Source organism: Plectropomus leopardus, chromosome 2 (assembly GCF_008729295.1).
Source record: "Plectropomus leopardus isolate mb chromosome 2, YSFRI_Pleo_2.0, whole genome shotgun sequence".
NCBI classification, from domain to species: domain Eukaryota; kingdom Metazoa; phylum Chordata; class Actinopteri; order Perciformes; family Serranidae; genus Plectropomus; species Plectropomus leopardus.
In genome coordinates, this window is record NC_056464.1 from 35,219,058 (window position 1) to 35,234,045 (window position 14,988).

A 14,988-nucleotide genomic window follows, 5' to 3' on the forward strand; every position below is an offset into this window, starting at 1 on the left:
TACCATATTTTATTTGTGTATATGTATATATGTGGGTGTGTGTACGTGTATGTACGTATGTATTTGTGTGTTTGTATGAGATTATATATGTATTTATATACATGTGTCTCATAAATTGTTAGGTTTTAAATCTTAGCCCTCTTGCATGTAAAGCACTTTGAGCTGCATTTTATGTACAAAAGGGGCTATACAAAGCATATTATTATTAATAATTTGAATAATTCATATTATACCATGTTTAAATATTTTAAATATTCTAACTCTATTCCTGCATTTAAAGTAAATTCTAATGCTAATGCTTATGTACTTTCACTTCAGAAGCCTTTTAAATACCCATCTAAAAGCACACATGCAGAGTGGATTATTTTAGAGAAATATATATTTTATTACTTAATTAAAATTAATAATACATTCATTTGTCAGCACCAGGCATGGTGCAGCTGGTGAAGGTGGAGCTAAATTTGAATTACTATATACTGTTGGGTCTGTAAACCATTAATAATACATTACAATGTACACACATACAATACAATTTAGTGGTTGATTTATATTTTGTATTATTCTAAATCTGCAAAGTAGCTGGTAACTGCAGTTATAAAAAATACTGTGGTAGAGTAAATTTAACAATCTTTTCTTTCAAGAGGTGGTGGAGTAAAAGTATAAAGTTTCATAAAATGAAAATACTGAAGCACAGGTACTGTAATGTCATACAGACCTGCAGTACTTAAGAAAGAACAAATGATAACCAAGTGACTGTGACCTTTGAATTATAAAATTCTATCTGACACTTTTGTCAAAACTGAGTTATTAATATATTCTTAATCTGTGACAATTTCTTAAAATTGTGTGAGGTGTTTTTTTTTTTGAAGTTATACACAGTTTTGGATTTTTATTTTGACAACAAAAAGTTTATATCGTTTATGCTTTTGGGAAAACAAAACTTAAAAGCTTGACATCTAAAAAACGCTCAGAACGCAGAAAGCAAAATAGACTGCTTACAATGAATATGTATATTTCTTATCAAGATTCAAGATTCCTTTATTGTCACTCAGACTCTATATCACACAGGTCAACAGCAGAATGAAATTTCGTTGCTTCTAGGCTCAAGATGTTAAAAACAAAACAAACAAACAAACAAACAAAAAAAACATGATTCATATACACATGTATAAAAGGCGGTTTAAATACAACAATAATCGAAGAACAGAAATATCACCTGTCTTTTTTCTGACCGTTGGTTTTCGTGTCTGTAGCCTGTCCCACCTGGTCAGGGAAGACCTGTAACTTCCATGGAACCTGTTTGGATGGAGATCTCGGCAACGGGACCTGCGTCTGTGACGTCAGTATCCTGTTTGACTGTCTGTCTGTGACTATCCTCGCTGTTTGTCAGAGTTCAGAGAGCAGTATTGTTTATGTATTCATAGGGGACGTTGTCCTTACAAAACTCTGAATTTAATGACGGTAGCAGGACTAACTGTGAGACTTGATAACTGTTAATGAGTTGCAAACGTAGGTCATTGTTGCTGTTTGTTTTTTTAATCTAATTTAGATTGTGGAGGTGTTGGTGATAGTGCAGAAAAATAAAGTCATAAATAACCCTTTCTGTCATCAGGATGGCTTCTCTGGCTTTGCCTGTCAGGAGTGTAAGAATCAAAATGCCTTTGGAGAAAAGTGTGATAAAGGTAGGCTCTCTTTCTTCTTACCTCTGGTAAAAAAAGAGAAAAAATTAGTGTCTTGGTCAAAAAGAAAATTGCAGAAACAGAAAAAAACAAACCTTCAAATATAAATACTATGGTAATATTTGCAAGAAAGTCCCATAGATTAAGAATCTGTTCTCCGTCTTTATGTGTGTGTGTTTAGAGTGTGACTGTGTGCATGGAGTGTGTAATAAAGGTCCAGAAGGTGATGGACAGTGTTTGTGTCAGCCACCGTACACCGGGAAGCGCTGTGACCAAGGTAACACCATGACACACTGCATAATACAGTATTCGATTATCATAATCCGTATCATGATTTATCAGACCATATTACTGCATTATTAGTAGGATAAAAGCGAGCAGAGGTCGACCGATATTGGTTTTTCAGAACCGATACAGACATTGATTACAGATTATCAGTAGTTAATGAGTCCAATAACTGATATTTGGAACTAATACGCATTTACAAATACAAAGAAAATCTTTCTATCAGTATTTAGAATTTTGAATATAACAAACTTCAACGTAAAACTTTGTTTAAATGCTTTAAGCAAATGTTAAATCAAAACTGAAACTTTCAACATCATATACAGCAAGTTCCCAGCAACTTTTCTTATAAAGTCAAGTGAAAACTTGAATAAAAACTGAACAAATAGAAATAGCTCCCTGAGGTTTTAAAAAGTAAAAGTTCTTCCTAGACTGACATTTACATGCCACCACAGATAATCAGCGCAATGCCAAATAATCTGACGACCCATCAAATTGAGTATTCGTAAATGTTTTAAATTTTGATCTGAATGCCTTTTTAAAAACCCTGAAACTATTTCCTGTGTTTTTACCAAAAAGAGAAACACATGGTGTGGAAAGTTCCCCTAAAACAGCGGCCGTCTGGATAGATGTTTCTTTCAGGCTGGACATGGACAATCAGAAGGTTCGGTGAAAGTGGGTCAGAAAAGGCCACGCAGCGCCTGCTGCTGCTCTCTGGACTGACTGTAAAGACTGGTCTGACTTGATTTTAACAGATAGTGGCCCAAAAAAGGTTGAAAGTTCAGAGAGGACACATAGTGAAAATAGTTTTGTCATCGAACAAAGGAAGCCGAAGTTCTGCTGTGAAAACACAATTAGAACTTTGTCTGCAGACATGCAGTCTAAAACTGGCAAAATTATTATTAAAATCAAGAACTGTCTGATCTTTCTGATCTCAAATTTTCACATGTGCAATTATCTCCGTGTGCAATTAGTGTACATAATTCTTATATATTTTTTTTTTCTAGACTGTATTTGTTGGCAGATTGTATTTTTGGGGTTTTATGCCACACTCTTTTTATTTATTATTTATTGCTCCAGTTTGTTTTCACTGTCTGTCTCGATGATGTTTGAGTGTTGCACACAGTGAGCTGCTGTTCTGCTTCGTGTTGTCTCTCAGTGAGCACCCGGTGCAGAAACTGCAGTCCCTACTCGTACTGTAAAGGAGAAGGAGACGCCGCCGACTGTGAATGTTTGCCCGGATACAGGAGGACGCCACAGGGCAACTGCGCAAGTAAAAACAAATCTCAACAGTCATCTCTGATTTTCTGCTTTATTGGATCTCAACTTTTAGCTGCTCTTTGGTGTCATAAAAAAATTAAAAAAGGAAAGTTTGCTTTGACTGGTGGGCGGTTCATATTTGATCAGAGCTGCGTAGTTTCACTCTTTGACTGCAGTTCATGAGCAGTGATTGACGTGATTGACAGTTGCGTCGGAGACTCTCTGGCCTTGGCTGGTTGTTTCTGAACCAGGACTGCTGCCAGAGCCAACTCATGTTTTCTTATTTTATTTTATTTTGATAAACGAGAATGTTTTGTGAATGTTTGTTTTCATTTTGAGATTGAGGATAAAAAAATCATGGGTGGTTTTTATTTTAGTGAGATTTTGGGTTTTCCTGCTCAGGTATTTGCTCAGCGAGGGACTGTGACGTCAACGCCCAGTGTTCCTCACAGGGGTCAAAGGTCGTTTGCGTCTGTAAGCCCGACTACCAGGGAGATGGAAAGATCTGCGTACCCAGAAACCCTTGCTCCGAGAACAACGGAGGGTGTCCTATCGACTCCACCATCTGTGTCTTCAAAGGACCCAATAAGGTGAGGACGCCCCGAGAACCGAGACCAGAATCAGGAAAATCCTTCATGAGATATGTTTAGGTTGAAAATCAAATCCAGAGCTAAATCCCGACACAGCGTTCATCCTCACTCTGTCTTCCTGTCTGTCTCTCAGTCCAGCTGCGAGTGTATGTTGGGCATGTCCCCTGTAGGTGGCAACGCTCAGTTTGGTTGTCAGTTGGTCTCTGCCTGCGTGCCAGCGGACACCTGTCATCCCTCAGCTGTCTGCCAGACTGAGATGGATGGACAACCCAGGTGAGACACAAACACTTTGTCTGTCTGTGTTTTGCTTAAGGACAGGTATCATTAAAATATTTGAACAGTACTTCCACTCTTACTGATACTGCTTATTGATCCACTGCTTTCATTTTATTCCTATTGGTTCTTTTCGGGGGGTTTTAAGGAAAAAAAAAACATTATTTTATTTTCTCTGTATATAAGAGCAGTATATAAATTAACATTCAGCAACAGCGTTGTTATGAACAAAGCACTATTATAGACAGTAACAATAATAGGATACGATGGTGAAACACGCCCCCCTTAAAAACAAAGTCAATTTACTGTAAAATTAAAAATTATTTGGATATGATTTTAGAACAAAGTAAGAACAGTGAAGAACAAAGTAAATGTTTTGTAAAATTACAGATTATTTGAATATGATTTTAGCATGTGCAGGATGATGGGCCACACTATCAGGGCAAGATGCGTTAACAGGAGATGAACTACGAGCTAAGCGGTCATAAAAGATGTATTTCTACGCCCGTATGTGATGCACTTTCGTTAGATGTTTTGAAAGATTGCTCGTGTTTTCACCCTTACGTGCAAAAGAGTTGTTGCACTTCTGGCGACGAGCAGTGTTGGCATCAACTCTTGATAAGTATAACCAGACTTTTGAGTGTGTCACTGAGAGGAAGGCTCGTGTGTGTGTGTGTGTGTGTGTGTGTGTGTGTGTGTGTGTGTGTGTGTTTGTGTACGTGGCGGAGCTGGCCCCGCCCCTTGCACATGCAGCAGGCCGACACACAGCTCTCCTCTGGATTAAAGAGCAAAAATGCATCGTAGAGGAATATCTTAATGCTTTTGCAAATTAGGAACTGATAGGATGATCTTTCTGTGATGACCTCTCAAAGATGGAGGCACTTGTTGATGCTTCAATCAGGAAACGTTTAATATGAGTAAGCGTACAAAAGATAACCTTAATGTTACCTAAATAAACAAGAAAAAAAATAGTTTATTTCTCCAATACCGATTGCAGAACCGTTAATGTCGGAGCTTATAAACACACCGGTCTGTAATAATTCAACCCCGGTGCCTGTTTAAAACCGGGTTTCTGTTCTCATCCTGAATTTTGTTGTTTGAAACCAGAGCTAGATCCAAGTCTAGATGCATAACTAGATCTAGAACTAGAAATTGACTGGAAGCAGAACAAGAGCCAGAGCCAGTTTCTTTGTTTTTGTCTGTCTCTCTTGTTCACTCTTTTGCTTTCTAGAACTTGAACTGGAAACAGAGGTCATCTCAGACAGCTTGCTTTCTTATTCTCCAGAAATACAGTTTAACTTTGTTTATCTCAGTGTGAGGTTGCCATGCCCTGGGTAACACTCGCTGTGGCGTCGCTCTCACTTTTGAGCGCTTTTACTGCTTATCTGTATCGCCTGATTTAAGGACACAGAGACGCAGCATTTAAATGGCCCTTAACTCTGTCTTCAGCTGTTTGTCAGTTTGAATGAAAGTGTGTGTATCAATCCCCTCTCAGGTGTGTGTGTGAGGCAGATCAGATTGGTGATGGACACCGTTGCTATGGTAACCTTATGGCGCAGTTGTTGGAGCTGGACAGGAGTGGAAGCCAGAGGGAAAATCTGACTGGAGCCGTCGCCTTGTTTGGTAAAGGAAACACAAATGCCTACTGAAAAGAGTTTTTCACACTGTGCTGTGCCACTGAAGTGATGTGAGTCACTGGCTCAACAGACATTCACTTCTGTTTGTTCTTCAAGTTGGTGATATAATTTAAGACCAAATTATTGTTTTTCTTTCTCTGTGAAAGAGCAATTGCGGCCAAAAGTTTAAAATAAACAAGCAGTAATGTGAGACCAAAGAATCATTTTTAAAAATGATTGTGAGAGAAAAAAAGTAATTGGTCTACTTGTTGTTGTTGCTGCTGTGTTGTGTCTTTGTTGTGACCTTTGGTATTTGTACTCGTGTATTTGTTTCAGAGAAAGGCTGTTTGATGCTGCTGAGTCACAGCGGACCCTTCACAGCTTTCATCCCTCTGCTGAAAACACCTCTGACAGTACGTCCCCTCTCTGTCCATCTGTCTGTCCCTGTGGTGTGACCTGCTGTCTCTCCTTAGACATCCACCTGTTTGTGTTGTCTGACAAACTTTATACCGTTTTCTTTCAATGATCTCCTCAGAGTTCCTCAGCAGAGAAACACAGGACTGTCCTGGATATTTTGCACGTACTATAGATTTATTTGAGGCATTTCAGCTTTGTTTCTGGCATATCAACTTTTTGGTGAGTGCTTCTACGCAGCTGTGAATCAGAGCTGTTTCAAATTCAGAACAAAACCCATCATCCAAATGTCAATGTGGACTGATCCAGAACTGCAATTTTAAAGTGTAATCTTTCGCCTTAGTTTGCATTAAATGGAGCCCTCAGCAGCTCTGTCATCAGATGTTTCTCACATTAACACTTAAAGCTCCAACTGTTGGTCACTTTACTGCAGGAACTGCGAATGCTCAAAATAACCTCTCACACTTAACTACTTACTTGTTTTGCTATAGGACTTGTGTATTGTATTTTCTCAACCTCATTGAGCAACTTTGCATCTCTGATGCCTCACTGTGCAGCAGGTTCCCTTTAAAGATTACTGACACCTTACTGCACGTCTGAATGTGATGAAGTTGCTAGATTTGGCAATATTTATGAAAATAACTTTGTGTCACATATCACTATATTCTGAAAGAAGTACATGAGACAGATGACCTGTTAAACAGATAAGTAAATAAAAACATATCGTTCCTTCTCTTCTCCCTACTGCTAATGTCATTTGCTTAAATCAGCTGCTCAATCAGAGCTGAGTCTCTAACGCAGCTGTCAATCACTGCTCCTGATCTGCGGTCAAACTGTGCAGCGCTAGTCCAACACTTCTCAAAATTTGATTTTACAGCTAAATAGCACTCTAAAATATGCTTCTGAAAACATTTGAGGCTACAAAATCTTAATTCATATTCAATCAATGTTGCCTAGTTTGACAGTTTGACTGAAATTCACAAGCCATGATTGACGTGATTGAAAGCTGCGACTCCTTTGCTCTGATTGGTTGCTTTCATTTGCGTACAGTAAGGCCATTAAAGTGCTACGAGGCAATAGAGCAGGCGGAGGAATAGGATTTTTTTCTAAGTTAGTGCCATGTGAACAAAGTGACAGCTGCTGCAAATATGAGAAAATATATTCTTTCTAAAAGTTACCAATTACAGCTTGAAATCATCAAACATAATGAAGCAGCATCAGTAGATGCAACAAAGAATGCCAGATGATAACATTTAAATTGCACTTTCTCTTGTTGCCCAGACAGATCTCTCTCTCTCTCACACACACACACACACACACACACACACACACACACACACACACACACACACTTTCAGCTCGGCCTGAAAACAGAGACAACTAGTGACAGATGGTCAGTACAAACTAGAACAAACCAGAGTGTGAGGCCTCTGGGCTCACGCACACACAAACACAGACGTCCTGACCATGAAATCTGAGGTAACCATAGAAACCTGACATTTAATGTTGAGATATTTAAAGCAAGAATTCAAAACAGTGAAACATTAAAGGGGAGCTGCGGACTGTAAAGGGGTGGTGTGGACTTCACACTAAAAAGGTTTCCATCTCAGTTTGATAAAATCAGTGATGACTTGTGTCTCAGTGGTTCCAGTTACAGCGCAGGGTTGAACAGCACTGAATCTCATCACTCAGGCAAAACTGCTCAATACTAAAGAAACATCTTTTTCAGTTAACTTGCATGAATATGTGTTTTTATCTGTATGTGCAACAATGCAAAAAAAGAATCTAGTAGGCGATGTTGAGCCTGGCAGAGGACGCACACCTGAGAAAGAAAACACCAGAGACAATGAGAGTCCTTCTGGGGACAAAGATAATTTTGTAATTTTTCTTTGTCTAACAACTTCAAAGCATTTCAGCCCATAATGTGGGGTACTTTTTTTCTTTTTTTAACACCATCAAATCAAAATTTGGCTCTGTATTTGCTTTGTGTACAACTCCGCTTCTGAGGGGTTTGCAGACGTGAGTGATGAAATCAGCTTCAAAGGTCAGAGTGCTTTTCGACAGCCGCATGACCTGAAAAACTCTCAAAGCTGAAAAGAATCATGGACGTTCAGAGACACAGGAGGCATTTCTGTAATTTTAATTTGATGGCAGTAGTCAATGATTGGTCAAAACGTTGCTATAGGAGAGGAACGAGGACATCAAAGACAAAACAAACTGATACACAAAAATAAAAAAAAAAAGAAAAATCCATGAAGTGAAAGTGTCAAAAACTAAAAATGAGACCAAAAACAAAATCAGATCAGAGCTAACGACCACATCAGCACCAGAACAGAGGCTGCCGACAGAGAGCCACATGGCTGCGGATCAGAGGGAGTGATCTGTGGGCTCTGAATAAGCCTGGGCAACAATGTCTGAGACCTTAACGCTCTATGATCCCAGGCCACATCACAATTGTGTGTCGTAGTGCACCCTAATCTCAGAATCATTTGGGCCTTTTATGTCATTTTCACTGTACGAGTGAATGTCTTTTTGTTGTTGCGTCAGTTGGACTTCTACCAGATTTCCTGCATTCACAGTTTTCAGCTTTGTATCATTTCCTTAAATGTTTACACAATATATTTTTCAGAGAAAGTGCAGATGTCTTTGTGGTTCCAGGACTAACTGACTGTTTGGTACACAGCTGTTCCTACCTCTGAGGTCCTGTTTTCAACAACTAATGGTAAGAAAATGATCAATTCGTAGATTACATATTGGTGATCTGCTCTCCTACACTGTCTCTACAGGGCGTTAATGAGGAGCTGGTGTGTAGAAACCATCTGATCCTGGGTCAGCACCTCTACAAGGATCTGGAGGGACGAGACTTCAACCTGTACGGAGGAGCAAGGTTCAGGAGCAAAGTCAACAAGGTAATACTTCCACTCAAAACTCTATAACCCTGCTTGCCACTGCTTCCCCTTTTCCACTGGACAAAATCCTTACTAACATCCATTTAAATCTGGCTTTTGTATTTAATGGAAAAGGTTACAAGCTGCATTCATTGCCAGGATAAATGACTGAGCAATATGTCACAGGTATTTATCGGCTCCAGTTACGACAGGGTTGCCACAGATCCTTAAAAACACGTAAAAGGCATTGAATTAATTAATCTAAAAATAAGGCCTTAAATGTTATTGAAATGACTTAAATTAATCTTTCAAAAGGGAAGTAGGATTATATTCATCTTTTTTTCTGATGTTGGATTGTAAAATTTCAAAATATTTGTTAGCAATTTTTTTTTTGTTAAATAATTGATTAAATTCCTTTTCTTAAACCTGTCATGATGGGAATCCAAGCTGCAGAATCTAACATGCAGATTGAGAAACACAGAATCGCCCAGAAAACCGTCCAGAAATGCCAGATATTTCCCACCTCTGTTTGTAAACCAAATAGATACTTTAATGATCACATAATATGTTCTTTGTCTTCTATGTGTTTCACTCTGAAAGAGGTTTGTTTTTTCAACATTTGACATAGATAATCTAACTTTTTCACTGGACAAAAAAAGTCATGTTTTGTTTTGCAATAAACATTCGGGCAAAATAAAATTTTAAATTTTGGTTATTATAAAATTTTCTTTTACTTAAATTCAAGTTGCATTGAAAAAGTCTTAAACAGTCTTAAATCCATCTTGCCTTTAGTTGCAGGAATCCTGTACTATTTGCAGTGATGGAAATAAAACACTCAGGTGGAAGCACTAATTTTAGTCTCTTTGCCAGCGCGACGCAAAGAGGGGCGGCCACAAAAAAAAAAAAACAAAACCCTGAAGATCTCCATCTAACAGCGCTTCAACATTGTTCTATATTCAGTCTGCACCCGTTTTGAGAGACTGAATAAGTGAGAGATATATAACAATAAAAGTAATAAAAAAGAAGCTACCACCCTAAGACTTTCACTGGCCTCCATGCTGCTTTCTTCTGATTACTAACCTGTTTTCTGGCCTGTCCTTGATGTGGACATGACACAGCAGTTGAAGGGATACTCGTCTGGTCTACCAGCAATGGGAAAGCAGTCTATTATTTTTAGCAGGTTTTCCACATTTATCTGCATACATGCGCTAATGTTTGTGGTAAAGGGTATACTTGAACTTGTTGTTAATGACATAAAACGAAGCAACATACTGGTTTCTTCCCTTTTTCACCCACCAGTATAAGTTAAAGATTTATAATAATTTGATGTTTTAAATTCAGAGGGCAGCGTTTGGTTCCGATGTACTGGTAAGACTCGAAACTCAAGAGGAAAATTTTCATTTCTTTGATCCACCTATTAAAGTTAAAACGGCAGTATGAATATTTAGCAGTCAAAGCAATCAATCTAAAAATGGAACAATATTCCAGTGATCCTGATGATGGAAAAGTCCACATGAGGTACAAATGTTCAAACTGTCTAGATAATTGAAGATAATTACAAAGATATAACACAGTCAATATGAACTTTTCACTTATATTTTATTGCTCCCACAATCAGAATAATCAGAATAAACACCACACAAGTTATTGATTTGGTGTCCGTTACGGACGTTCATTACATTTTCATTTCATTTATTTTGTTGACATTCATACGGCTAACATAGCGTAACACAAACTCTGAAGTCACACTACCCCTCTACCTCTATCAATCCAAACCTCCTTTTTTCTACCTGTTAATCCAGTGATCTCACAAAATAAATTACATCACAAAAAGTAAAAATGCAGCATTATGGTATCTGTAAAAAAACATCATCACATCTTATGAAAGTCATTGTGTTCAAAATCAGCATTATGAACGATCTGATCATCCATTTCCCACCACTTTAAACTTATTGAAACCTTTATCAGTTTTGTCACCATGTTAACATTTCCATCATCATCAGGGTCAGCCCTGTAGAGTTCGAGTAGCATCACTTGCTCATGAGTGGCATTTGACTTATTTTGTTAAATATAAAAATGGAATTTTTAAAAACAAAACAAAAACTTAAAAAATGTTTGAGGTATGTTAGATAGGCAAACCCTCTTATTTTGTGTGTGTGTGTCTCCCTCTGTGATCATGATGTGTCCCCTCGCTGAATTTGGTGTTTTTTGCATTTGCTGAATGAATCACAGGTGGGAATTCTTCACGACTTTTACTTTTTTCTCAGCAGCAGTTTGTTGAATTTGAGTTGCAGGGTAGAGAATTAAGGAACAAACTGCTGTTTTAGGTCCGATCGGTCACAGCTGATCTGATCAGATTGATGGTTTAGAGGAGCAGCTGCTGCAGAGGCGAGTGAATGCAGCTTTTTTGCTGGTTAAACTCAGAGTTGGACCGCGGGGTGCAAGGTTTCCCTGCAAACACAGCTGGTTTCATCTTAATAGATAGATAAGTCGTGTTTCGTAGTTTGTTTCCAAACTGTCATTTACTTTTACTGCACTTGGCGCTCTGTTTGTCCAACTGTGCCCAGATCTCGCTCTGCCACGAGAGAGAAAGAGAGAGAAACACAGCTCCAGAAAGATTTAAATCTGGCAGCAAATGCTGATATTGTTGTGGTGTGCTACAAATAAATGAATGTGTGGGAAACCCTGAAAAAAACTTAAACGTTTCTAAAAAAAAAAAAATCACAAAGTGTGAAGACATGTTCAGGGCTTTAAAAAGGTGTAATAAAAAGGAGTGCCTACTATGCCGCTTTCCAATTGGTGACTAATGTGTTAGCTGTCTGAAACAGGATGCCAAGCCCTGTAGTTTGTATGCTGTTAATCCTGATTTGTGATTGTATGTCAATGGGCTCTTGTAACTTAAGTGTGCCTCTTTAAAAGGAAACTGAGGCAGCGGCAGCTACAGAGATAGGATGAGATGACAATAAGATGAAGAAAGACCGAGTTATCAATCAAATATTTTAGTAACACATCGAACAAATACATCTTCAATGCAAATGTTTTGCATTAACTCACCGTCTGTCAATAGCGCTTTGTGAAAGAGTTCCCATTCTTTGTAGAAAAAAAAGATTTAGCCACATTGCTACCAAAAGTCATAGCACACCATTCCCAATATATCCCGCCACCCTTGTATTTTTCAAGCTTATTAATATGTGCCCTGAGGAACAAGCTCACATAATAACTTGCATAAATAAAATCAGAGCACTTTATCACATTGATGCAATAATCCAGTACATCCAACATTGCCCCAACACAGCCTGCTCATTGATATGCAGTGTTGCACCCAGTGGCCTCATATACCCAGACATATTAATAAAAGATACCTTTACAAACATTCAGCAAAAATGACTTTATGACAAATCTTGTCTCATGGTAGATATTGTCTTTCTGATCAACCTAATCCTGATAACCTAATAATCTCTACCTGTGCTTTTCTACCATCGCAGAGACCTTCACTGGTAAAATCTTCAGTGGGAGGTGATGCTCGGTGTAAATGTATGGAAACAGGGTGTCAGTAAAGATGTGTGTAAATGTGTGTATGTGTGTGTTAGTATCAAAATCAGAGAATGACAGCTTTCCGTTGTCGAAGTCCAGATGGACTCGGATCCTCCGGAGCTTTTTCTTCACTGGCAGATGTTTCTCCTGGTCTGATGTGGAGAACGCTGTGAATTTACCGTTTGAGAACAAAATCCTCCACAGTCCAGACTGGAGGCGTCCATTCATCTGGATGTACTCTCCCAATATGCCCAGTTCCCAGTCCTTGTTGTCTCCAACCTCAACGTCCCAGCTGTGAGTCCCTGAGTTAAATCCTTCAGAGCCGAGGACGGAGCAGGTGAATTTGGTCCTCTCCAGGTTTTTTGGAAGCAGTTGTGGCTCTCCGTGTCTCACGCTGGTTAAATCCTCAGACAGGATGAGTTCTGGATCGGCAGTGTTTGGATCCAGAACCACAGGACTGTAAGAGACCATGTCCTTCATCTTTTTCCAGATGTTGAAGGTGAGGTTGCCCAGGTGTTTGGCCTCGTCTATCAGAGCTCCTGAGAGCAGCTGTGGATCCTCCAGCAGGGGACGCTGCTGGACTCTGTCCACTGCAGCCTTGTAGTTATGCAGGAATGAGACGTCTTCGGCTCTCAGCTCGTCCTCTGTGGCTCTGATTGTGTCTGAAAGAGCTGACATTTCTCTAATCAGAGCCTCAGTCTTCTCCTTCATCATCTGACTCTTCTGCTCCTCCTCCTCCCTCAGAGCGGAGATCCTGGCCTCCTCTTCCTCTTGTAGAAACTGGTGAAGCTTCTTAAACTGCTCCCTAATCCTCCTCTCTGTCTGCTGGGCCTGGACCTTCATGTGTTCTGCTGTTTGATCGCAGTTTTCTTTCACTCGCTCAAACAGCTTCAGTTTCTCCTGAAAGGGTTTCAGAGATTTCTGCAGCTTCTCTTTGCGCTCCTGTGCAGCTTCATCGATGGGTCTGAATCTGTGCTTGTCGTGTGTTTCTGAGTCTCTGCAGATGAGACACACCAGCTGCTGATGGTCCAGACAGAAGAGTTTGAGTTTCTCATTGTGCAGACTGCAGAGAGGCTCTGGAGCTCGCTGGTCTCTCTCCAGTAAAAAAGCCTCACACAGGTTCTTTAACGCCAGGTTACGAGGTGGATTACTCTTTGATGATATTCTCTTACAGCACGGACACTCTCGTGCTTGTTTCTCCCTCCACCAGCTCTGCACACAGTCTTTACAGAAGCTGTGACTGCATGACAGAACAACAGGATCTTTAAAGATTTCTTGGCAGATAGGACAGGAGAGGTCCTCCTCTGATCTGGAAGACATTTTGTCTCCGAGTGAAGCTCAAAACGTAGCAAGCAGGACAAAAGTCAGTTGGTTTCGAAAGTTACTTTCACTTTCAGTCGTGCCTCACCCAGTTCATTATCCAGAATCTGCAGCAGGTTGAAGTGCAGTTTTCAGTATTCCAGTAACTCCAGTATCCCCAGTGTTCCCTCCTGCAGCTGTTTTCTGTGTGAATGTGGTAATTTTGGTGATAAGACAAATATTGCTGTCTGCCTCTGGTGCGTCTCTCCTCTCAGGGACAAGGAATGATTAATAGTTTCCTGTTTGTCAGTGTTGAGTCAGAGATGGGGAGGAGCTTTGTCATGACTTTTCACTGAATACTAATGTTTATCATGCCAGGTGTGTGTTGCAAGCCACTTGAAGAAAGACATCTGGGTTCTTGTGTGTGGGATGTATTTGTGGCTTTACACACCAAGGAATGACACGTTAAAGAAGAGTTTTGTGTAAAAATACCTTTGAGCGTCCAGCAGTCTGTGTTTGTCTTTTAGTCCAGGGTGGTCCAATCGTGGCCCGCAGACTGATTTTAAACGGCTTGTCTTTCAAAAACTGCTATATGCGCCCCCCCGACACAATGTTGGTTAATTAAGCACATTAATTTAGCATATTTCTGTTCACCTCATGATAGCAGGACTATCATATAGTTTCTAGACACACACCAAGTAGGAACTATGCAGGTAAAACTATGTTTTCATAAATAGACAGTAGTCAGATATGGCAGACATGGCCAAAGCCAAAAAGAGTAAATTTAGCAAGAGTCGCTGCTTCCAGGGGGGCTGGAAAGAATTTTTTTTTTTCAATGAGATATAAAACAGTTGCTTTTGTCTTGTTTGTATGTGCTTTTTATTAAATAACCCCTATGACATGAGAAGCAGCTGGCCCTAAGATGTTTTCGTGTTATCTGAACTGTCCCCATTCAAAAAAGTTTTGCATTATTTATCCTATTTGCTCATGGTGTCATTAATCTATAGCAGTGAAATGTGCAATAAAAATATACTTTAGAATGATGATTTGAAAAAAAACAGCTCGTTTGCCACTGTAATTACTCTGACGCATGGTGCGTACAGTAATAAACAGTGTGGATGTTTTATTTTCTCCTGCCACACTGCTAACA

The 14,988-nt window shown here is 39.4% G+C and overlaps 2 protein-coding genes across 2 annotated transcripts in view; one reads left to right on the plus strand and one right to left on the minus strand.

Moving 5' to 3' along the window:
* Positions 1–14,988, plus strand: part of stab1 (stabilin 1) — an 80,294-nt gene that overhangs the window by 6,281 nt on the left and 59,025 nt on the right. Inside the window, exons 4-12 of the mRNA XM_042509795.1 lie at positions 1,254–1,339; positions 1,613–1,682; positions 1,861–1,956; positions 3,124–3,237; positions 3,627–3,814; positions 3,948–4,087; positions 5,583–5,710; positions 6,040–6,116; positions 8,904–9,026. Coding sequence (XP_042365729.1) covers positions 1,254–1,339; positions 1,613–1,682; positions 1,861–1,956; positions 3,124–3,237; positions 3,627–3,814; positions 3,948–4,087; positions 5,583–5,710; positions 6,040–6,116; positions 8,904–9,026 — 1,022 coding nt within the window. The remainder of the gene's footprint in view (positions 1–1,253; positions 1,340–1,612; positions 1,683–1,860; positions 1,957–3,123; positions 3,238–3,626; positions 3,815–3,947; positions 4,088–5,582; positions 5,711–6,039; positions 6,117–8,903; positions 9,027–14,988) is intronic.
* LOC121960187 (nuclear factor 7, brain-like) lies at positions 10,593–14,100 on the minus strand. The gene has a single exon (XM_042509806.1). It carries the CDS (start codon positions 13,857–13,859, stop codon positions 12,465–12,467), a length of 1,395 nt encoding a protein of 464 aa, XP_042365740.1. The 5' UTR covers positions 13,860–14,100; the 3' UTR covers positions 10,593–12,464.

Bases quoted from the DNA above. Each gene is read 5' to 3' on its own strand.
- LOC121960187 (XM_042509806.1), bottom strand. From the start codon at position 13,859: ATGTCTTCCAGATCAGAGGAGGACCTCTCCTGTCCTATCTGCCAAGAA.